The sequence below is a fragment of the Chlorocebus sabaeus genome, chromosome 21 (assembly GCF_047675955.1).
Source record: "Chlorocebus sabaeus isolate Y175 chromosome 21, mChlSab1.0.hap1, whole genome shotgun sequence".
NCBI classification, from domain to species: Eukaryota; Metazoa; Chordata; class Mammalia; order Primates; family Cercopithecidae; genus Chlorocebus; species Chlorocebus sabaeus.
The window spans coordinates 56,654,500-56,677,958 of NC_132924.1; the positions used below are offsets into that span (position 1 = coordinate 56,654,500).

Sequence of the window (23,459 nt, forward strand, 5' to 3'; positions counted from 1 at the left end):
CATTTTGCCTAGAATTTTTCTATCACCATGTCTAAAAAGGAATTATTTCGAATCATTTCCTTATTAACTCTTTGCTTTTATTAATATTTTAGATTTTGTTATAATTTCAAAACACAAAAATGCAAATTAACCTGGGTTCAAAAAATATATATATTTTTTGGTGTTTTTGGCTTTATAATATAAATCACCTGGATCTTCTGCTTGTTTTGAGGGGCTGGGTTTTTTGTTTTTTTATTGTTATTGCTGCTGTTGTTGTTGTTGTTCCTGATAAATTGTTCTCAGGCTAAAGCACAAACTTGCATGTCTGAATAGAGATGGAGAGAATATTTTACATTCAAAATATACCCACCTGAAAATTGGAGATTATTAAGGGAATGACAGGCCTGGGACTATTAGAAGCACAAATGTTAGACCTAAAGTGGTGTAACCCCTATATATGTTTATTCTGTACAACTAGCAATTTTGAAGAGTTTGATTTTTTTTTTTTTCTATAGCAGTCTGAATCGGTGTGTTGAAGTAGTTGGAAACTGCTGCAATAAAAGCCTGTTCCATTAATCATCATGCACCAGAATAGAGGGAACAGAAAATAGTTCACTGGCACATATTAAAGACAAATTGGGCCTCCTTTCATGTACTTGAGTGGAACTGCCTTAGAGATAGCTGCAGCACTCATGCTCTTGGACCTTCTGGCCTTAGGTGATAGGAAGGACCATTTGTCTTTAGTTGGTAACTGTCTTTGACAGCAGCATTTAGTAAGCACCCATTGCTAGGTACTGTTCAGAGCTCTCTTTAGAGACACACTTCATTTTCTCAGCTCTCTGAATTTGCTACAAGGTTTCAGGCCCTCTGTCTTATTTTTTTACTTACTTATTTAGGTATCAGTTTGATTTTTGTTGTCTGCCTGCTCTTTGTATGCACTGTGGGATCTCACCTATTTCTACAATCATCTTTTTCTTCTTCTGGTTTTTGGTAGGCCCCCTCTGAAAGGAAGAGGCAGTCTGTCTAGGCTAAGATCATGGCTCCAGAAGCCGACTGCCTCGATGCATATTCAGTTTCATCCTTGCCCGTGTCACCCTTGGCTCATTCTTACCTGATTTTTCTATCTTCAGAACAAGATGGTAGAACCACCTCGGTTGTGAAGAGGATTCAAAGAGATGAAGCAGGGAAAACACAACAGTCCCTGGTACATAGCATGCACTTAATAACTTAGTAAACGTTCACCTTGTGATGTTTTCTCTAAAATCCTGTTATCTAAATTTCCCAGATCTGTATTTCTACCTGTACCTCCAGCTTTCTTTTGTGTATCTCTTAACTTTTTGTTTATAACTGAAACTCACTTTACTCCAGGTTTTTCATCGTGGTCAACCACCTCATCTCTTTCCCCTTGAATATTTTCCTTTGCGGTAGAGTATCTTCCCCATCATTCAAAATGAGGATTTTTGAGATATATCTTCCTTCATTTATATATTCAAGTCATCATCCAAATTTTCTTAAAATCTCTTTTCCTATTACCTGTCCAAATCTAGTTACGGCCGTTACTTATGATTTTGCCTGAGGCAGCATAAATTAATAGTTAAGAATCTCAGTTTTAAAATCTGACATCCCTTGCTTTGAATCTTAACTCTTCTACTTCTTAGTTGTGTGACTTTAGGCTAGTTACCTGACCTCTCTGAACCTCAGGTGCCTCTGTGTAAAATGATAATAATCATTACTTCACAGAATTATTGTGAGGCTTAAGTGAAATGCTGTCTTTGAAGTTCTTGGCATAGCCCCTGGTCTATAGTGAGCGTTGAAGCATTCTGCTGTTGTTATACTCCATCCTGGCTGATGTTCATTTTTCTGTTCCTGTGGCTAGTTCAGAATGATTGAGCAGAACCGCTGTTTCATATTGCAAGAGACTTTAGAGGTTTTTAAACCTTTCACCTAGACAAAAATCAAAGCCAGCGTTTATTAAATGCCTGTCATGCATGACCCCTGGTTTTTACAACCCTGCACAGTAGGTGGTGGTGTGCCTATTCTGTAGAAGAAAATCTGAGGCTCTAAGATGCAAACAATGACCTGAGCTCTCCCGAGTAGCAGTGTCGTGACTTCTGTTTGCACTGTGCCTGTTCCAGATTTCATATTGTCATCATAATGTATGGCTTCCATAACTCCCTCTATTAAAGATAAGGTAAAATTCTTGACATATGTTCCTCAGCCTGTGGTTGAACACATATTTCTGCTGTCAGGGAACCTGCTACTTTTCAAGGTAGCCCATTTTACTGCAGAATAGTTCTATAGGTTAAAGACTTCTGTGTACTGTACTAAACTCTGACCCCTATAGCATCTCTCCATTTTTTCAGAAGAAATAGCCAGCCTAATATTTTTTTACTTGATAGTCTTTTAACTTTTAAATATATGAATGTAATGCTTACTGCCCATATTGTTCTCCCCTCCTCTGCACAGATGACTAATTTACTTCTGATCCCCTTAATTTTAGAAATAAATATTATTTTGTATATGCTATATTTCATGCATACCAAAAGCTCTCTGTCTCTGTTTTATCCCTTCTGGGTTCAGATCTAGGAGCTGTCATTCTCTTGACAAGCCTTAGTATACATTTAGATTTTCATTAAATAGCTTTTGAGATGCAAACCAGAAGCTTCAATTTTAGGTCATTCTGCCATGAGTAGTGAGCCTGGTCATTTATTTCAAAGACCACACATTTCTTTCATATTTATGGAGTAATCTATGTGTTAGCTCCCACTGGCCTCCTGATTTAATTTTTTCCTCCTTTGTCTCTTGGGGCTGTGGGAAAGAGAGCAAAAAGTGAGTGAGGCCAGGAGAAGGCCTTTTAGATTTGGTTTCTCTCCTGCTTGGTCTCTGCTACTATTGGTGAAACAATCCTGATGCTCTGGGTGTACTGAAGCCTTTGCCTTAATGGAAAACTTTAGGGAATTTTATTATTTTTCCACGAAAATAGGCAACAGTAAAATCTAGAGCCTTAAATGCAAATTGAGTTTTTATCTTTCCACAGCTCTTAAGATTTCTTAGTGTCAAATTTATCTTTTAATCAAATTCCTGACAGTAGCTTTGTCTGAGGCTCCCCATGCAGTTAAGAGAAGTTATTAGGAGCATGGGTAGATTGGGGGCTGGGGGGCAGAACTGCAGAGGCTTGAATTCCAGCTTTACTGCTTCCTGTCAGTGAGACTTTCATTTGCTCAACTGCTGTAGTGAGGTTAATAATAATACCTACCATATAGGCTTGCAGTAAGCATTCCATGAATTGATTCCTGTAAAATGCTTTATAGCAGTGCCTGCTGCATAATACATGCTCGCTAACTGCTATTGCATGGTTGTCGTATTGGTTGAGGTCATGGTTTCATTTCTTCACCTGGAAGAAGAAACAGTCACGACATAAACAGATGATCTTCAGAAAGCAACCCACATCTTCAGAAAGCTGCTTTTAAAGTTGGAGAGCCACCTAACTGTGTGTTTTCACTCTGTCCTACTATTTAGAGAACTACATAGATCTAGCATTTTGTTCTCTGTGGAACTTATAACGCCCCCAATCTTTAAGAGCTGTTGGAAATGTAATCTCAAGTTGTTCATCATCAGGCTTAAAATGACTTTCTTATTCCAGCTTGAGGGGTCCCTGCTCGTAGATGTTTAATCATGGAAGTGTGGGCACAGGATGCGTTGTGACACTATCCTCATCACAGGTGCATCCCCTGTCCTGCTGCTTGAGCACCAGCCCCAACCTTGGCATCCATTCCCAATCTGGAATTCTGGACAGGCTGGTCTTAGCATTGTGGCTTCCTGCTTTCTGAGCAGATGGAGTTGCCAGAGAAAGTGATGCCATTTTTGGTATAATTGTCTGAGGATCCCTAAGATGTTGAATTATAAACTAGGGAAAATGGTAAATCGCTGAACATACCTTCTACTATTGTCGAGAGTAATCTTGGCTTATGCAAGCTTTAGCAATGGGTCTGGTAGTTCAAAGGAGACTGTTCATTTACTTTCCATTAAATATGTACTGTGGTCATTTTTCACTACAGGGTGTTTAACGGTTGGTTTCTTCTTTCTTCCTGAATTGGAAGCACTTATATGGAGAACCTTCCTTTGTTCAATAGCTCATAATTTGTTCATTCAGTTGGTTTTACACAATACTTTTCACTGATGAGTATGCCTGTCATTTATTGAGTACCTGCTATATATCTAAAGTATTCTGCTGAGCTGCGTGTATAAATGTAAATAGATGTTTACGGGACTTCAACAGGATATACTGTCTTTTCCTTGGTAAGGTAGGTGTAAAGGCAGGAATGTGAATAACTGATTATGATGTAAGATCAAATAAGACAAGTCTTATAATTGATATTCAGACAGGGGGCCTCGGAAGGGATATCAGTTATTTCTAGTTATAAGACCTGGTTATATTTGCCTAAGTGGTACCATTTGAGCTAAGCTTAAAGGAAGTGGCAGGATTTCAGGAGCTGGAGAAAGGGGCAGCAGTCTACACTAGGTGGAAGGAACAATGTGAGCAAAAGCCCAGGTGTGTGGCAGGTCTAGCAGGGGTGGGCATGGTTGGTAGGAGATGAGGCTAAGAGTAGTTCCTCTGGGGACTTGTATGCCTTGCTTCAGAGATGGGTCTGTATGATGAAGGGTTGTTGGAGATTTCCATAGAGGGAGAGGGAGGTCAGGTCTTTAATTCTGAAAAGCAACTTATGATGTGTGCATGATAGACCACAGAGGTCCAGACTGCAAGCCCAAGTTCCAGACTGACAGTCAGAACCACTGGCTATCAGTGATAATGTAGGTGAGGATTGAGGAAGGCCTGAACAGTAGCATCAGGAACAAAAAGGAAAAGGTGCATTTGGGCAAACTCAAAGACCTAAGGGACAGAATTTGGTAACTGCTTTACTCCGAGAGAAAGGAAGCTTGAACAATTCAGAATGACAGCTCTCTAGGTGAGGTGGCCGATAAAACTACGTGCCTAATAGTTAAGCTGTGAACATAGAAGAGAAACCAGGATTGAGCACTGGGTTGGAGGATCTACAATAGGGGGTTAGTGATGTGTCATTCTACGTCCTTTACACGATACCCACTTGGATATATTCTCTAAACAGAAATTCTGGTCCAGCAGAAAGGAGTGAGATTTGAATATGGGAGTTAAGCCTTACTTAGTTTTTAAGAAATCCTTGAGGGCTTAAGGGAGAGAGCACTCTGTCTAGGCGAGTAGAGTGAGAAGAGGTGAGGACAGAGGGGCCGACAGATGCTTCCCATTTAAGGAGCCAGTGGTGGAGGCTCCAGAAAGACTGGGATCCCAGAAGAGAGCTTCAGCTGAGACAGGCTTGTTCGAAACTGGCAGATGGCTACAAATGAGGAGATTCTTTTAAGTGGATAAGAACTCTGATTCTTACTATTAAATGTCTTATCTTTAAAATTTTTTAATGTAGACATTTTCAAACTGTAAAAGTAGAAGACTATAGTGATCCATCATGCAACTGTTATTTGGCTTCCATTATTGCAAATATCATATTTCTTCTTTCATCTCCCTGCCTTTCTGGGGAAGGAAAGGAAGATCGAGTACTTTAAAGCAGTATCAGACTCATGTTGTTTCCCTTACACTTTAGTTTGCACAAATTCATAAGGACAATTATTTTTTACATAACTTGAATAAATATGATGTCATTATCTCACTAAAGTTAAAAATTATTTCATTAATATCATCTAAAAAACCTCCATTTTATTCAAATAATTTGAAGTTTTTGAGAGCCCTATTGGTGTTCCCTTTTTTTTTTTTTTTTTTTTTTTTTGAGACAAGGTTTCACTCTGTCACCCAGGCTGGAGTGTGGTGGCATGATCTCAGCTCACTGCAACCTCCTCCTCCCCAGGCTCAGGTTATCCTCCCACCCCAGTCTCCCAAGTAGCTGGGACTACAGGCATGCACCTCCATGCCTGGCTAATTTTTTGATTTTTTGTAGAGATGAGGTTTTGCTGTGTGGCCCAGGCTGGCCTGGAACTCCTAGGCTCAAGCAATCCATCCACCTCAGCCTCCCCAAGCATTGGGATTACAGACATGAGCTACTACTGTGTCTGCCCGATGTTACTTTTTAATTGCATAGAAGTTAGCTGTCACTCCAAGGGCCCATTTGGGAAATGGGCAGAGTGTTGTGAGGAAGATAATATGCTCTCTGCAGGAAGAATACTCCTCCCATATGGTGCACAATGAGTTTTGATAGGAGGCTATGTTTTCTTTTGTGTACACACTTATCTCCTGGGAATAGCAACAGAGCTCTGTGATTGGATGTTCTGTCTTTAGATCATTTTAATTAAACATATGCAATGATACCATGACAGATTTGCTTCCCCTAATCCACATACTATCCAACTACTTGGAGCAGTAGTCCTTAACCAAGACATATGGCTCTATCTAGAGGCATTTTTGATTGTTATGACCTTGGAGGGAAGGGGCTACTTATATCCAGTGGGAAGAGAATAGGGGTTCACATGACAGCCCTCCCATAATAAAGACTTACCCTGGCTAAAATGCCAATAATGCCAAGGCTGAGAAACCCTGTGTTGGAGAAATAGCAGAGAAGAACCACCACTCTTTTCTATCTATTGTTACATCACACGTGTGTGTATCAGGTTGCAGTTAAGAACTTTTCTCTTTTCTTTGGAGAGAAGTTAAAGTCCCTGGCAGTATTTTTCCTTAGATCCTCTGCATCACCTAAGCTGGGTTGGGCCAGATCTTTGAACCTTCCAAGCTTTATTCCGGTTTTCATTTTCTTTGTATTCATGGACTCTAGAGAGCATGGAAGTGATTGGGTTTCTTTGGGTAGCAGAGTCAAGTGGAGTGTACTTTCTCAAGACATGTTCATTGGTCTGAGCAAAGTTCCTTCTCTTGGAAGGAGACAGTAGCTTAGGGGTGCTATTAGGCAGATGGGGGCTTGTTAGATCAAGAGGTAATCTCTCTTTCTTCAGTCTGATTTTAAAATGAACTGTCATTTGTAGTAATTATTAAATGAGAAGCATAAATTAAGTATTTTGCTTTCTTTATTTGTAGGAAATACAACTGGAGCATGCAAAGCAAGCCTTTGTGCAACGGGACAATGCTAGGACTGGGAGAGTCACAGCCATTGACTTCCGAGACATCATGGTCACCATCCGCCCCCATGTCTTGACTCCTTTTGTAGAAGAATGTCTAGTAGCTGTAAGTCGTAACTTGCTTTAATGAAGTGGTTTAACTCAGTAAATAAGGAATTATAAAAACAATTCTATAAGTTATGTAGTATTTTTTTCTGTTGCAAACACTAACATTTTAATGTGATCACGGACGTTACTAAACTCAAAGAGTGTGTTTTGGCTAGTTTTGGTTGGCAGGTTAATTTGTTGTCTGGGTAATATGGAATATCTTCGAGAAATATATTAACTGGTTAAAGATAAAAGGAAAAACATTTGCGATCTCATGTTAATTTTGCTTTAGATTTTGAAGTATATCAAGTGCCTATTTTTGCCAATCTTCTTAGATGCTCTAAGGAAGAAAAAAAAAAAAAAAGGAGTGCACATGTATATCATTTGTTAGAGTAGTTAGCACAACAGAAACTCGAAACCTTAGATTCCCTTTCACCGTGTATGTGTTGAGGCCACAAAGGTACATGTGACAGTAGAGCCCTGCAGTTGTGTTTCTTGGAGCCTCCCTCCCCCTGGTGTCAGCTGCTGTCCTTCCCTCGTGGGCCCTGGGGATGTCCTGCAACATTCTGTAGTGGTGGTGGTTCTTAAGCCCTGCTCATGGAGCACCAGAATCACCATTAAAAACTATTGGAACTACAGATTCTGAGATCTCTTCTAGGCCTATCATATACCATCTATAGACAATGAGGTCTTAGAATCTAATTTTGTAAAGCTTCTGGGTGATTTTGGTAATAACTCAGTTTTAGGACCAGTACCCAGTGGTAACTGTCCTTTTGTTAATCCCAGGGAGAAGACTATTTTCACCATCATGTGGGTTTCCCACAGTGCTTACCATAGGCAGGAACTCAGAGTAGCCTTTCAGTTTCCTTTCTTCCCCCGAGTGCTTAGTTCTGGAGACATGACATTCCGACAAGGCCTTTTCCATTCTGGCACTGTGTTAATCTAACTCCTTTTCTTGGGCGCCCCCTTCTCTGCTCCATACTAAACCTTCATGTCAGCTATTTTAAATGATTACTAAGTGAAGATTTATGTGGTTGTTACCTTATAAAGAAGTGCTTTCCTAATAAAAATATTTTGCCTTGTTAGGGAAGGATAGAATTTGAAACTCCAAACTGAAGTCTCATTCATAATGGACATTCTGTCTGTTTCCCTTGTCCCTTGTGAAGAAATATGGTTTCTTAAAAATTCTGATTATCAGAATTTTTTCTAGTCTTAACCCCCCATGAAAGTATATGGCATCTCGTAATTTTACCATAATATGCTTGTTTGCTAGAAATCCCACCAATGTAAAGTCTGTACCTAAATGATTATTTATTACTGGTTATAAGTAACTTGACAAGTCTTGATATTAATGTTAGATTGACCACTTTTCATAGTATGTTTGCATTGATATAATACAGTTTTTCATGCATAAGCACACACATGTGTGCATATGTACTTATAGTTTTGCATGTTTAAGTCTTTAAGATTTGCTCATTAGATGAAATAAACCAACTTATAAAACATTTCCAATTGAAATTTGAACTCTAAATTACTACTAGTCCTGTTATAATCCTACACATGTATTTATTTAGTTTTCTAGGAGTTGTGTATGGAGAATACAAGTTCTGGTCATGATTAGTTGCAGTTGCTTCTAAAAATCATTTATAGCTTTTTTTAATGCTAAAGAAAAATACTTACAGTCATTTCTTCTTGTACATGCATTTTTGATTACTTTCAAACTAGTATTAGATGTATGTACTTCTGAATCATCTATAAATCTTTTGTATATTTTTCTTCTCTCTTGTTTTCAATTTATTTGAGGCTGCTGGAGGTACCACATCCCATCAAGTTAGTTTCTCCTATTTTAATGGATTTAATTCGCTCCTTAACAACATGGAACTCATTAGAAAGATCTACAGCACTCTGGCTGGCAACAGGAAAGATGTCGAAGTGACTAAGGGTGAGTGAGAATATAGCTGAATTCTTGCCTGCAAGTATCATGGTGTATTATTAGGGTGAAGAAGGCAACTAGTACTTTATGATTTTTCTGTCCCATTGACATAGATTAACCATATGATAACATGTGGTTTTCATCCTTTGATCAGACAAACAAAAGCAAACAAAACAATCTTCACCAAGTTTTAAAGAAACTGGGCCTGGCGTGTTGACTACTCCTGAAATCCCAGCACTTTGGGAGGCCAAGGTGGGTGGATCACCTGAGATCAGGAGTTTGAGACCAGTGTGGCCAACAGGGTGAAACCCTGTCTCTACTAAAAATACAAACATTAGCTGGGTATGGTGGCGTGCACCTGTAATCCCAGCTACTCGGGAGGCTGAGGCAGGAGAATCGCTTGAACCTGGGAGGCGAAGGTTGCAGTGAGCCAAGATCACATCACTGCACTCCAGCCTGGGCAACAAGAGCAAAATGCTGTCTCAAAAATAAATAAAGAAACTGAAGACATCCTTTGAATAAGGAAAACATGTAAAGTTTCTTAAATATTTTCAAATCTTTCTACAACTTAAGCTAAATTGGCAACCTCTAAGGAAGCCTTCAGATGTATATGAGGAATTCCATAAAGTTGTATTGGTGACAGTGTAAGTTGATCTGTAAGCTTAGAACAGGATATTATCAGTATTGTAATGGGATTTTAAAAAAAGTCAGAGCCGGCACGGTGGTTCATGCCTATAATCCTAGCACTTTGGGAGGCTGAGGCGGGTGGATCATGAGGTCAGGAGATCAAGACCATCCTGGCTAACGCGGTAAAACCCCATCTCTACTAAAAAATATATATTAAGAAAATTAGCAGGGCATGGTGGCACACGCCTGTAGTCCCAGCTCCTTGGGAGGCTGAGGCAGGGGAATCGCTTGAACCCAGGAGCCGGAGGTTGCAGTGAATTGAGATCTCACCAGTGCACTCCAACCTGGGCAACAGAGCAAGACTCTATCTAAAAAAAAAAAAAAAAAAAGAAAAAAAAATCAGAATTCCCTTAGGAATTCCACAGCTTCATTAATATAACCTCCTAAATTAATATAAATAATAATCCTAGTTTAACCAGTTAATTAGGTTAATATAACCTCCCCTCCTGGGACCTATGCTTATGAAGTTTCATATATGATTCCTTATTTTCCCTGATTGGCAATTTGAATAACATCAGATGACACCAAGCTTTTAAGCTATGTGTTCAAGAACATATTCTGCACACTCTTTCCAAATGAATGCAAGAACTGCAAAAATTCTTACCTTATTTGGATTGACTTGAATTCTACAATTGATGATAATAATAAAACTTTGTGATGTTCACTCATTCCAGTGCCTTGAGTTAATGCTGAATTTAGTGGCTATTTCTTCTTGAATCTTTCCCTTTTAACTTTTCTTCCATACAGAGGAGTTTGTTCTGGCAGCTCAGAAATTTGGTCAGGTTACACCCATGGAAGTTGACATCTTGTTTCGGTTAGCAGATTTATATGAGCCAAGGGGGTAAGTTGGCTTTTTTTTTTTTTTGAATTAGCTTAATAAAAGGAGGTTAGGAGGTGGGGGTAAGAGGAGGGCAGCAATCAGGAGAAAAAGAAGCCAAACTGAAGGCTATATTTTAGATATGGGAAATGAAAAAAGGAATGTTTTTAAATTGTATAATGTAAATTGTAATAAGTTGGTATATTTGTTGCTTGTGTTTGGTTTTTCCCCTACAGACGTATGACCTTAGCAGACATTGAACGGATTGCTCCTCTGGAAGAGGGAACTCTGCCCTTTAACTTGGCTGAGGCCCAGAGGCAGGTGAGCAAAGAGGAGCAAACTTGCATTCTGGTGTTTCCCTAGCAGGATACCCCAGCTCTGTTCCACTTGCAGTTGCGTTTGTGGCATTGGTATCTGACTTAACCATTTTTCTGTTTTGCACCAAAAATCTAGATAAATTTTAAAGGCTGTAAAGAGAAATTCCTTAGAAATGGTGTGATAAACAGGTATTTGGCATTTGTTCATTTCTTGCTAAGGTGGAGTGATTTCCTAACTGCACCAGAAGCCTAACGCCCCGAAAACGTGAAGGAGGTCTTTTCTCCTTCCTTCTTGAAGTCTCATGTTGCGAGATGTAACGAAGGAATCCCGTGTTGGTGTCACTGTGCCTGTCAGCAGCTGCACATTGCTAAATGAAAGCCGTCTTTGCTCTGTGGAGCAGCCCTTCATCAGCGCATCGTCTAACTGCCATGCCTTCCGTTTTTCTGAATATCGAAATGAGATAATTTTGTTTAGTCTGGAGTTACAGTTTAAAGGCTTTCAGACCTATTTTCTCTGTGAAAGGATTCATAAGTTATGTGGAAACAATTTTAGGAATGTTAAATTTTATTTTATGGTTAACAGAAACCAATCTCTTGAAGTTGTGGGAGTCAGAAACTTAAGACATGGGACCTCCTCCTTTAACTCTTGTCCAGCTTTCTGTAGATCAGGATTAGAGAAGAAAAGCCTTCATAGCACGTGTTGTGCTTACATGGTGTTTGTAAAACAAATCCACTCACAGGCGAGTGTCGTTTTTAGAAAAATATCTCCTTTTAGGCAGAGCCGTCTCTGAATCCTGTGAGACTTCACAGTTTCTGGCATGGAGCTCTGGGTTTGTACAGAGACGCCAGTGTGACCACAATGGGTTGATGCGGGCTACACTTTTAGGACTGTCAGGCCTTGAGCCAGGGCCCCCTCCTTTTAGCTCTTTCCCACCCAAATGCAGCGGTGAGTTTTGTGTGCAGCATGCAAGTCAAAGTAGTGGGTGTGTGCTCAGTAAATTCTAACAAGCACCTCTGGAAAACCAGCTGGCCTTGCTTAAAAGAGGAAGCCGATTTCTCTGAGTGCAGGAGAAAGAACTGTATAATCACATGCAGAGGTGGAAGCAACACTGCTCTCTCTCCTTTCCCTTTGATTTTTAACACTGCTTAGGAGATGATTATCTCTTCGTCTGTATGCCACCAGCTATTGTAGAAATTTGGGGATTAAGAGAAGCAGAGAAGTTTTTTTTAGATCCCTCCTACTCTTCAGCTGGCAGAGGCTTCCCACAATTTTTCCTTTATGCTCTTTGCAGCTTTTGAGAGTTTATGATGGGTGCTTGTTGATACTGGCCATGAAGGGGTTAGACCAGATTGATGAGATTTACAGCAGGAAATGATTGGCTGCTGCTTAGAGGTTTAAAGCAATTCACAATGGTCTTACCTGGAATAGGCTTTTTACTGCATGAACCCTAGTGGGCCCGACAAATTCAAGCAAGGGAGGTCATCCACCTGTGGGCACAGCACTGCCTGTCCAGCACTGTGCAGCACTTGTAGCGTTTATCCTGGATAGAGGGGTGAAGGAGCAGAGTTTTGTCTCATTTCAAGAACATGCTACAGTTCTGGCTTCGGAAAACTTAAGTAAAAGGCTAGGATTTCATTTGTCTTTTAGGAGAGGAATTAATGGTGGTGGTAGGTCCCTCCTGCCCTCCCTCTATAATTTTCAGAGCATTTTCACTCATTATTTTGATGCCAGAACATTTCTAAGTATTGCATATTTATATCCCTGTAAATAAAATATTGCTTCTCTTTTGGATGTGTCTGTCAAAATGAAGGTACTATTGATTTCCATCTATATAGGGCTAGAATTGGAAACAACTCATAGAATTTGCGGAAGAAATGTTTTGTATCTTAAAGAGGCATATTTCTATGTAAAGTTATTTTCAGTTAAGTGACTTTGAAGGAGATTCCCAATGATCTCATTGTATTAGAATTGTGTTACATTGACAGCAACTAAAATTCAGTGGGTTGATAGCTGGGGTTGCTGATTATTTTCATTGTTCACTGATTTTAATTATCATGGCTTCTGAAAAACAAATTTTATTGAATGTATTTATTCATTCAATAGGTATTTATTAAGTACTGACTATATGTCACCCTCATTTGACAACTCTCTGTGACATAAAATTACTATTTTATTTATGCAGACAGAGAAGTGCAGCACTCTGAAATGTTCTGGCATCAAAACCACTAAGGATGTCAGGTCCCAAAAACCACAAAACAATGACTGACTGACCTGAAGTATGAATTTAGAAAAGATGGATTAAAAAAAGAGAAAAAGTAACAATCAACTGAAATACAGCCACCTAGTTTTAGCTACTGTAAATGTTTTGAGTATCTCTGGGTGGTAGGGAGGCAAAATGTTAGTATTTATTTTATATGCATATATATGTAAACATCTTATAAGCATTTTTAATAAAAAGTGACATCTTTTTTGTATATAGTCTTAAAATGTGTTTTTAAAAAAATTACCAGGAAATATTTCAAACATTTAAATAGATAAAAAGAATCATATAACAAATACTTGTCTACCTACCATGCTCTTTTTAGCCTATGTTTTCTTTTATAATTCCTTTTGAACATTTAATATCAAGATATTCTTTTACAGTATCATTTTGAATGATAGGCTTTGGTTACAAAGTTATTATTTTTAAAAGCTATAGTCCCCCATTATTGAACATTCAGAATATTTCCAGTAAGTACTACAAATGTTTTTTAAGTGCTACATTCTTATAGCTTGTTACATGCATGATTATCTTCTATCCCAACTTTTTTTTTTTTGAGACGGAGTTTCCCTCTTCTTGCCCAGGCTGGAGTGCAATGTCGCCATCTTGGCTCACTGCAACCTCGGCCTCCTACGTTCTTCAAGCAATTCTCCTTCCTCAGCCTCCCAAGTAGCTGAGATTACAGGCATGTGCCTTATGTCCAGCTAATTTTTTATTTTTAGTAGAGACGGGGTTTCTCCATGGTAGTCAGACTGGTCTCGAACTCCTGACCTCAAGTGATCCACCCACCTTGGCCTCCCAAAGTGCTGGGATTGCAGGTGTGAGCCACTGCACCCAGCCTATTCTAACTTCAGAGGTTACGTACATTTTAAGGGTTTAGTTGTATATTACTGAACATCTCTGTATTTATACTTGCTTTAATGGCAAATTTGAGAAGGCCTGTTATCAACTTTTGCCAGGCTGGGTATTGCCACTTAAAAACAAAAATACATACAAACCAAAAACCTGCCAATTTGATTGATGAAAATGATATCTCATAGATGTTTTTATTTATTTTATTTTATTTTTTTGAAACGGAGTCTCACTCTGTTGCCCAGGCTGGAGTGCAGTGGCGTGATCTCAGCTCACTGCAGGCTTCACCTCCCGGGTTCATGCCATTCTCCTGCCTCAGCCTCCCAAGTAGCTGGGACTACAGATGCCTGCCACCACGCCTGGCTAATTTTTTTTTTTTTTTTTTTTTTTTGTATTTTTAGTGGAGACAGGGTTTCACCATGTTAGCCAGGATGGTCTCAATCTCCTGACCTCATGATCCACCTGCCTTGGCCTCCCAAAGTGCTGGGATTATAGGCATGAGCCACTGCGCCCGGCCTATTTTTGTTTTTGAGATAGTCTTGCTCTGTTGCCCAGGCTGGAGTGCAGTGGTGCAGTCTCGGCACACTGCAACCTCTGCACCCTGGGCTCGAGTGATTCTCCCTTCTCAGCCTCCTGAGTAGCTGAGACTACAGGCACATGCCACCATGCCGGGCTAATAGAGATGGGCTTTCACCATGTTACCCAGGCTGGTCTCGAACTGCTGTGCTCAGGTAATCCGCCCGCCTAGGCCTCCCAAAGTGCCTGGGATTACAGGCATGAGCCACCGTGCCTGCCCTCATTGATGTTTTTAAGTGTGCATTTTTTTTATATAAGAATTTGAAAATAGACTTATAATATCATTTTTGTCAAAGGATAGTTTTGATTATATTGAAATTTGATTTTAAACATTAATAGCACTAAACTCTTTTTATTAATAACTTATGAAATCCATTCCTACTTTTTTTTTTTTGACATTTTAGTTGTATCATGGATACACCCAATGAGTAATGTTTAAAGTTAATGTATGCTCATTTTTGTTTTATCTTCTTTTGTATCACCTGTTTTCCTGCTCTCTGATTCCTGTGCATGCAAAGCAGAAGGCCTCAGGCGATTCAGCTCGACCAGTTCTTTTACAAGTTGCAGAGTCGGCCTACAGGTTTGGTCTGGGTTCTGTTGCTGGAGGTTAGTCATGGATGAGAGCAAAATTTTCACTTTTATTATTCCTATTATCTTTTCTCTGATTTTCCATCTTGAAATGTTAAAGGACAGTCTTCTCTAGTCTTTCCCAATACCAGTTATCAGTCTCTACTGATGAGGTAGGGCAAGAGCAAAGGAACTCTTTTTCCTATGCCTGCATGTGATCAGGGACTTAGAAGTGGCATTTTCCTCTTATCTGCAGATCAGGCTTTCCAAAGACAGGTTACTAATGAGGTTGGGCTGTAGCAATGTGCCTTAATTTAAAATATCTATGACATCCTTTTATTAGGGGATACTTGAATGAAATCCCACAATTGTTTATTAAAGATATAAGAAAGGTAGTACTGTTTTAAAATCTGTATTTAAAATTCAAAACACATTTCTTTTCTCAGTCTTTTCCTTAACTTTAACCACCTTGTCCTTTCTTCTGACCTACCTTACTTTCTTCTGAGATATTGATATTGTTTAATTTTAGCTGTTGGAGCCACTGCTGTGTATCCTATCGATCTTGTAAAAACTCGAATGCAGAACCAACGATCAACTGGCTCTTTTGTGGGAGAACTGATGTATAAAAACAGCTTTGACTGTTTTAAGAAAGTGCTGCGCTATGAAGGCTTCTTTGGACTGTATAGAGGTTAGTGCCACACGCTCAATACCTGTAAGGTGAAATAATACTCAAAGGTTTGGCTTCTCATCTTAGTGCCTGACGTGAATTAGCAAGACTGCATTAAAAAGGAAATACAGCAAATTCTCAATTATCCATGCTAATGGGAGTAGGCTGGAGGCATCTAGGGCTTGGCTAATCAAAACAGCCCATAATCTGAAAGTTATTTATAGTGCTCCGTTGTATGTTTTATTTCTTAAAATAATAAATTATGTTTATCAGCATTTTCCATGAATTTTTGAAAGGCTCACATTGTTTGCATCCTTGAAGTACTCTATTCTCCAGCTAATAGGGAAAGGTATTCTGGGGCCAGGACAAAGCCTACTCAGGATTCATGATTTTCCTGGAATATACCACAGAAACGTCTGTCAAGCAGGTAACCAAGGGTTTGGTAGGGCTCTCTTTTGCTGCTTCATCCTGAGTTAAAGTTGCCCCTTTTCTTCATCTGACTCTCAACCCAGTGGAGTTGATTCACACACCTCTCTAGCGAAGGTTTCCCACCACTGAGCCAGCCTGAAATAGGTAATCCTTCTGTCTCCACCTTTTCCTTTAACCATCTGAGGTTCATTAAGCAATGGAAGTGGTAGCAGAGAGTGTGTCATCACTGATGGAAAGGATCTCACAGACCCTGACTGCTTTTCCACTGGCATTGGCCGAAGGAGACTTCTCAACTGTTATTTTGGTGATTGCCTTCTACAAGAAGAAAAAAGTGTTTCTACATCAGTTAAAATACAGTTATCACAAGGCAGTTCAAGCTCAGCTGCTTTATAATTTGGCAGCTGCAAAGCTGGTAGAGTCTTCCCTCCTCTCCCCTACTAGTGCTCTCTCTAGAAGAAAAAGACAATAGTACTCTGCCAAGGTGGACGGTGAAACTGGCAGACATGGAAACCTGTGCCTCTGGGCCTCTTCTGCCATCTGCTGACTCCAGTCTTCAAATTAATCACCCCAGTTAAAAAAAAACAAAAAGGATAAACCTTTCTTGAAACCTCTCACCTTAGAAGCCAGAAAGTTTCAAACTCCAGAGAAGTTCTATTTTGCAGGTCCTATTGTGTAGGTAGATAGCCCCCATCAAAGGCCTTTTGATCTTTGCTCTGCCCTCTTTTCCTTATCCCCTGCCTCTTCTTACAATTTGGAAGGTCTTTGACCTCAGGTGATTGATGATGACCCTTTCAGGGTCACTGCCTTCCATTTGAAATACTTTTCTTTCCTGATGACAACAACTTTGCAAATGAAATAGCTTCCAAGTAGTACAAGTTTAATGTCACAGTTCCTATTTTGCAGTGAGTCAGGCAAAATTGACCCCCTTACCTGGCCATATGGGTGGTTTTTGGAAGGGAAATCTCTGAGTCTCAAGTCTGGGCAGACATCTGAGCATTGCTTCGTAAACTACTTTTATGGACTTTTCTTGGTATTAGATTAAATGTCAAGGGTACCTTTAGAATTGTAAGAACCCTTCCCAACACTGCTGAGTGTCTTTAATTTGTTTAAGTTGATTTGTTTTTTGAGTCCCTTTTTCTCTATCTTTGACCATACCTGGCAAGTCTGATTTTTGGTTACATCAGTATTTCCCTTTTGCAACCTGTACTGTTGGCAGCTAGAAGTGTGCCCGAGTACTGAGTGCTGAGCCAATGTGGGCTATGCAAAGAGGCTTCCACTCTTGCCGTTTCAGTTCTTATATCTGCAAGATGGGAGTGACTGCTTTTAACTTCTCAGGGAAGGAGTAGTAAGTCAATATACTAGATACAGACAGAGGCTCACTGTAAACACCCTAGTGGCAGCTCTTCACCCTTTTCCTGGCTTAGAAATGACCATTTATCTTTGGGTGCCCCGACCCTAAGGGCAAGAGACAGAGCTGTGTGTCAGGATGATGAGTAGAGTGTGAATATAAGATTAGTTCTAGGAGTCACCTATGTTCATTTCTTCCTGATATCTTTTCTAGTAAACCATTTTAAAACAAAAGATTTACTGTAAAATTTTTGTTTAGTCCCATTCTGTAATTTGGATCATCTTGAGAGCAAAGAGTTGACTCACAGTTCAGCTTAAAAATAATAATGATACATACATTTGCCATGAAAATGACTTGTTCCTATTCTTGATTGGTCAGGGATCAGTTCTCTTTAGTTCTTGTACATCATCAATAATTAATAATTGTATATAACTGCATGTTTGTAAGTGCTTATTGAGTAAGAGAGATCAGATGAAAATGTAGGTAACTCATGGGAAACCATTGTTGTTAATTTAAAAAATTACAATGTAAGTAAAAAAGACCTAACATATTTCTGAGACTCAGTATTATCACTTTTATGTACAAAGTCAAATTATGAAATACCTATATGTGATTCTTTGTACATTTCTCATAAAATGTAATTTTATTTTAAAATTATATTGTTCTGGCCAGGCGTGGTGGCTCACACCTGTAATCCCAGCACTTTGGGAGGCCGAGGCGGGTGGATCACGGGTCAGGAGATCGACACCATCCTGGCTAACACAATGAAACCCCATCTCTACTAAAAAACACACACACACACACAAATTAGCCGGGCGTGGTCGTGGGTGCCTGTAGTCCCAGCTACTGGGGAGGCTGAGGCAGGAGAATGGCGTGAACCTGGGAGGTGGAGCTTGCAGTGAACTGAGATTGTACCACTGTATTCCAGCCTGGGGAACAGAGCGAGACTCCATCTCAATAAATAAATAAATAAATAGATAAATAAATAAAAATAAAAGTATATTATTCCAAGGGAAAACTGTTAAGTTTAAGTTAGGAAAACATAATATTGCTGCTATTAATGCTTTCACCTAGCAATATTTGAGAAAGTATCAGAGTACATCTTTAATTTATACACGTTTTAAAATATTGAGCATATTTTTTAGTATTACAGAATTTTGCTGAACGTGTAATTTTTCTCTATCAAGGCCTATGTAATTGCTCATATTTCCTGAATAGGATAATTTGGGACTGTTGCATTCGTGAGATCTCTCTCCTATTATAAAATTACCTTTGTGTATACTTTGAAAAAAAGTTGGCATCTGACCTCACAGAAGGTGTTTTTGTAGCATGTGATCTTATTATGATGTTAATCAATATCTCTTTTTCTTATAACAAGAATATCAGAAGCTGTTTTTGCATTTAAAAGCCCTTCCCTGTGGCGTTAGAATGAAGGTTATTTTTAAAGAACTCTTGTAATGCTCCTCCGCAAGTTGTTTTGTTCTTTGATGGCCACGTCAGAACAGTTGTGGAAGTTGCTTGGTAGTCATCAGAGAGCACATTTGAATCTCTGCCCCATAGTCCCAAGGAGGCTGATATCACAGCTGTAGGGATTTCTAGCTGTGCTCTTCAATAGAAATGTGCCTCAGAGAGTCATGAGAGGTGTTAATGTTGTGAGTTGTCTAATCCCTGCTCTCCGTGTATTGGTATAACTCCCTGTTTTATTTCGTATTTTTGTGTAAGTTTTAGTTGCTGGAAAAGAGCTCCATAAAAATCCCATGAGTCTGGCCCTGAAAACCTTCTCTGCAATGCAAACTACTTTTTTCCTAATAATAAAATGGCAAATTTTCCTAGTTCCCCCCCCGCCCCGCCCCCGTGAAAATCCAACCCCCAGGCTAAGCCTGTCTATATTAAGGGAAATCACACCTGAGATAATCCAGGTCTTCCTGAAGTCACTTGTAAAATTCTTTCTGTTTCCTCTCTAGTGATTTAATGTGCTCAGGTATTTGAAATCCTTAATGAATTTGGTTTGAATGACAGGCCTAACCAAATGAGCCGGTCATTGGCCGGCTATAGATTCGGCATATTAAAAAACAACAATTGATTGGGTAATCAGCCATAATTAAATGTTCTTAATGTTCCAGGAGTAAATAATTTCTGCTTTTAAACTTTGTTGCAGTCTTCTCCCTCAGATGTTTCAGGTGATGAGATGAGCAGCGTTAGACATTGGAAAATGTTTTGGGAGAATCTTGGGGAAAAAGATGTATTAAGAGAAATCACGGCTGGGTGTGGTGACTCACACCTATAATCCCAGCTCTTTGGGAGACCGAGGTGGGCGGATCACCTGAAGTCAGGAGTTCAAGACCAGCCTGGCCAACGTGGCCAAACCGCGTCGCTACTAAAAATACAAAAATTAGCTGGGCATGATGGCGGGCCTATAATCCCAGCTACAGGCTGAGGCAAGAGAATCGCTTGAACCCAGGAGGCAGAGGATGCAGTAAGCTGAGATTGTGCCACTGCACTCCCGCCTGAGCAACAAGAGTGAAACTCTGTCTCAATTAAAAAGAAAAAAAAAAGAGAGAGAAATCAGGGTCTATCAGAAATACTTCTTAGAGGAAGATTTTTGTTTCTATTCATGGGAGAAGCCCTAAAGAAAATCTCCCAGAAAGAGTAATTAGATCATTTTATGAATTAAACTTAATTTGAAGCAATGCTTAACCTTTGAGGAAATTGGCAAAAAAATTTTTTTAATCAGCCCATTGATCCAAGCTTGCAGAGTTGTAAATATTTCTATTTCAAGTTGTCTGTGTAGTACAAAGCAGTCATCTTCCATCCTGGGATGTTCTCAAGGTGACATCTAGAGGATGTTGTGGTGATATCTCAGGAAGTTATTGATACTTTTATATTGCAGAGGGAAGTTTTGGCAGGCAGCTAGTTTAAGCCAGGTCCCGTATTGTTGATGGTACTATAAAAGGGAGTATCCAAATTCTTTAGAATCACAGTGAGATTCTTCCTTCTTGCATAATTCATGTGGATAAAAATAAACTTTAAAATTCTCGCACCAAAATAAAATGGTTGAAATTTCCATGACTGTTCTGCAAACACATGCATCTTGGAACAAACCACAGTTAATCCGTGAACTGCACTCATGTCCATCCATGTCCACCAAAACTTTTAATGATTGCAAAATGGATAGGTTTGAGTCTTTATTTTCTTGGCCAATGTCTGCACATTTTCATTTAAAGCGTTAAGCTATACAAAGATCAGAAGACATGTGTTTGGTTATAGGAAGCCACGTAAGAATGAGCAAAAAATTTCAACAGATCATGTGTTGGTTAGCCAACCTCCAGAAATCTATGGTGAGCTAACTGTAGTGAGCACAGGGCATTGTAATCTGAGACTAAGGTGACACACACTGGATCTAAGGTGGATGAGAGAATTGTTAGAGGCTTGAGAGTGCTATGGTAACAATTGATGACTTTAGAAAATGGGAAAAAGACGACAAAAAGACATGTAGGTATCCTAGAGAAGAAGTTAATGAGTGAATTAGTTCCACACCTCAAGAATGATCATTTATAACCAACTACTGTTGCTGAGACTAAAACAGGGGAGATAGATTAAACTTCAGCAGGAGGGAAATAGTTTAGATAGAAGAAAAGATAACCAGGATCCTGAAAGTTCTCATGTACTATGGTGAAAAACTGAAGGAGTATCTGATCATTTTCCCCAATTATCTTTACTTCTAGAAAGCCTCAGAATAGAGGAGTTGAGAAACTGATTTTTTTCTAGACCATAATCATAGTCACTTATTTTATGTTTTAACACTTTGTCTCCCAAAGGCATCCTGAGCCATAGCTAAGATAACAGACAGTGCTTGAAATTTCCAGCGTAAAACATTTAACCTAGATAAACTGGCATTTAAATCTTCATTTCTGTCTTTGTCCCTGGCTATTTCCCCAGCTCCACTGTACAGCTACCTTGGGGTAGCAGTCCAAAGAGCCTGTCAGAATTGGGTTGTAATGAAGGCTTTGAAAGGGGATAGTGTAGTTGGGAGGGTGGAAGTGCCTCATGCCTAGGGGCAATCTGAGTCAAAAGCAGACAGACAAATGGGAGGAGGAGGAGGAGGGAGGAAAGAATGCTTGAGCAAGTGAAGAGAGAAGGGCATGGCAACAGGAGCAGGAATAAAAGCTGTAAGGCAGCGCACACAGAGTGCTGATAGCTGCAGAATGAAGGTTAATCTGATGTTGAAAGCAAAGGGGTTTCTCAAGGAAGATGGGGACAAGTGTTCTGGTTTCAATAGTGAGGTCAGAAGGGTAAGAATTTGACATCGGAGGGGTTGCTACCAGGTGGAAACTAGACAACACAACAGTGTGCTGGCTGTGGCTTCAGCTACAGGAATAGGGGTGTCTTCTGGATTAATTTTTCCTACCAAAGTTTACTGCTCGTCTCTGCCCTGAATACCTTCTACCCTGTGTTACATGTTCTCAGCTGTCTTTCTCTGGGTTGGGCTGGCCCGTCTTTGAGACAGAACTGGTAACTACTGCCTTAGTTACCAAGTTTCTTCCTTGGTAGTAGCCCCTTCACCTCTGTGGTCCTGCTAGCATTGGCCAGCGTAGTCCTTTGGCACCCTGGCCACTCTGGATTACAGTGGCTGCTCAGCCTGGCTTCTAACCCACTCCTGACCCTACGCCTCCTTTCCAGTATATTCCTGCTCTCACTGGTTCACCAGGTTATAGCCTGCAGCTTGGCTCTCACGTTCAGTGCCTTTCAGGTTTTAAGGAGTCTGATATTCACCATCTGGAGAGACAGGGAAGCATGACGTGGATGCCTGTTACATGGCCACCATCCTTTTGTTGTGTAAAAGTTTCAGTCAGGGCAGGGTGCTGGCCCAGCGTGAGCTGAGGCCTAGAGAAAAGTTTAGAACAGTCTAGTCTGGAAGAAATGCCTTTCCAGGGCAGAGGAGGAAGTTGGAGCAATGTCTGTTAGAGGAAACTGGATACCACAGAGAATTAAGGAGTGTAGAGCCCTGAGTTGAGAGTACTGGCAGGCCTGAATTCAACTCTTGAGTACTACTACATAGTCACTGAGAAGTTAGTGACTTGAAACAAGCTGCTTAGCCTCTCTGGATTCCAGTTTCCATGAAGGAGGAGGAGGAAGAATAAATGATAGTGATGATGAAGATCAACAACAACAACAACAACAACAAAAATCCATTTCTGTAGTCTTTATTGTCTGTACTTGGTACTGGTCTGAGGATTTTGTGAGTATTAACTCATTTCATCTTCACGACTACCCTGTGAAAATGGTATCATGATTATTCCCATTCTACAGATGTGGAAACTAAGATACAAAGAGATTAGGTAACTTGTCCACAATATCACTTGGCTTTTTTGTCACCTGGTAGAAATTACATTGTGAAAAGTTGCTTGTCAGCAGAGGTTGAGGATCATTTAAGCTTTTAACTAAAATATTTTATTTCAGCTTAATAACACGTTATTTTGCTGTTGTCTGTGCTATTACTTTACCTTGCCCAAAGTATACAGGGCTCCTGGACACTCTCAGACCACATGTGCTCCCACTGCTTGGGGACAGCTGTTCTAAGATAGGCATAATGTCTTGGGCACAGCATGATACTCCTTAATTAATGGTGGACTATGAACATGATTCAGGCTGAATTGCCTCTTGCAAACAAAAGAAAGCAAGGCTGTGTCTTGAAAAGATAGGTAGAAAAAGCATTATGTCTTTTGGAATACATAATATATGAGGTAAATAGTGTCTGGTTCTTTGTACACTTATTCATATAATTACCAAAATAAACCAATAGATAATAATTAGCACCCTTGTTTTGCC

General features: G+C 39.7%; 1 protein-coding gene across 2 annotated transcripts in view; it reads left to right on the forward strand.

Moving 5' to 3' along the window:
• Nucleotides 1-23,459, forward strand: part of SLC25A13 (solute carrier family 25 member 13) — a 210,262-nt gene that overhangs the window by 123,260 nt on the left and 63,543 nt on the right. For both annotated transcript variants that reach the window (XM_007982099.3, XM_073009117.1), the window contains 6 exons: nt 7,049-7,195; nt 8,980-9,118; nt 10,544-10,637; nt 10,850-10,934; nt 15,141-15,225; nt 15,716-15,874. In XM_007982099.3, the coding sequence (XP_007980290.2) occupies nt 7,049-7,195; nt 8,980-9,118; nt 10,544-10,637; nt 10,850-10,934; nt 15,141-15,225; nt 15,716-15,874 (709 nt within the window). The remainder of the gene's footprint in view (nt 1-7,048; nt 7,196-8,979; nt 9,119-10,543; nt 10,638-10,849; nt 10,935-15,140; nt 15,226-15,715; nt 15,875-23,459) is intronic.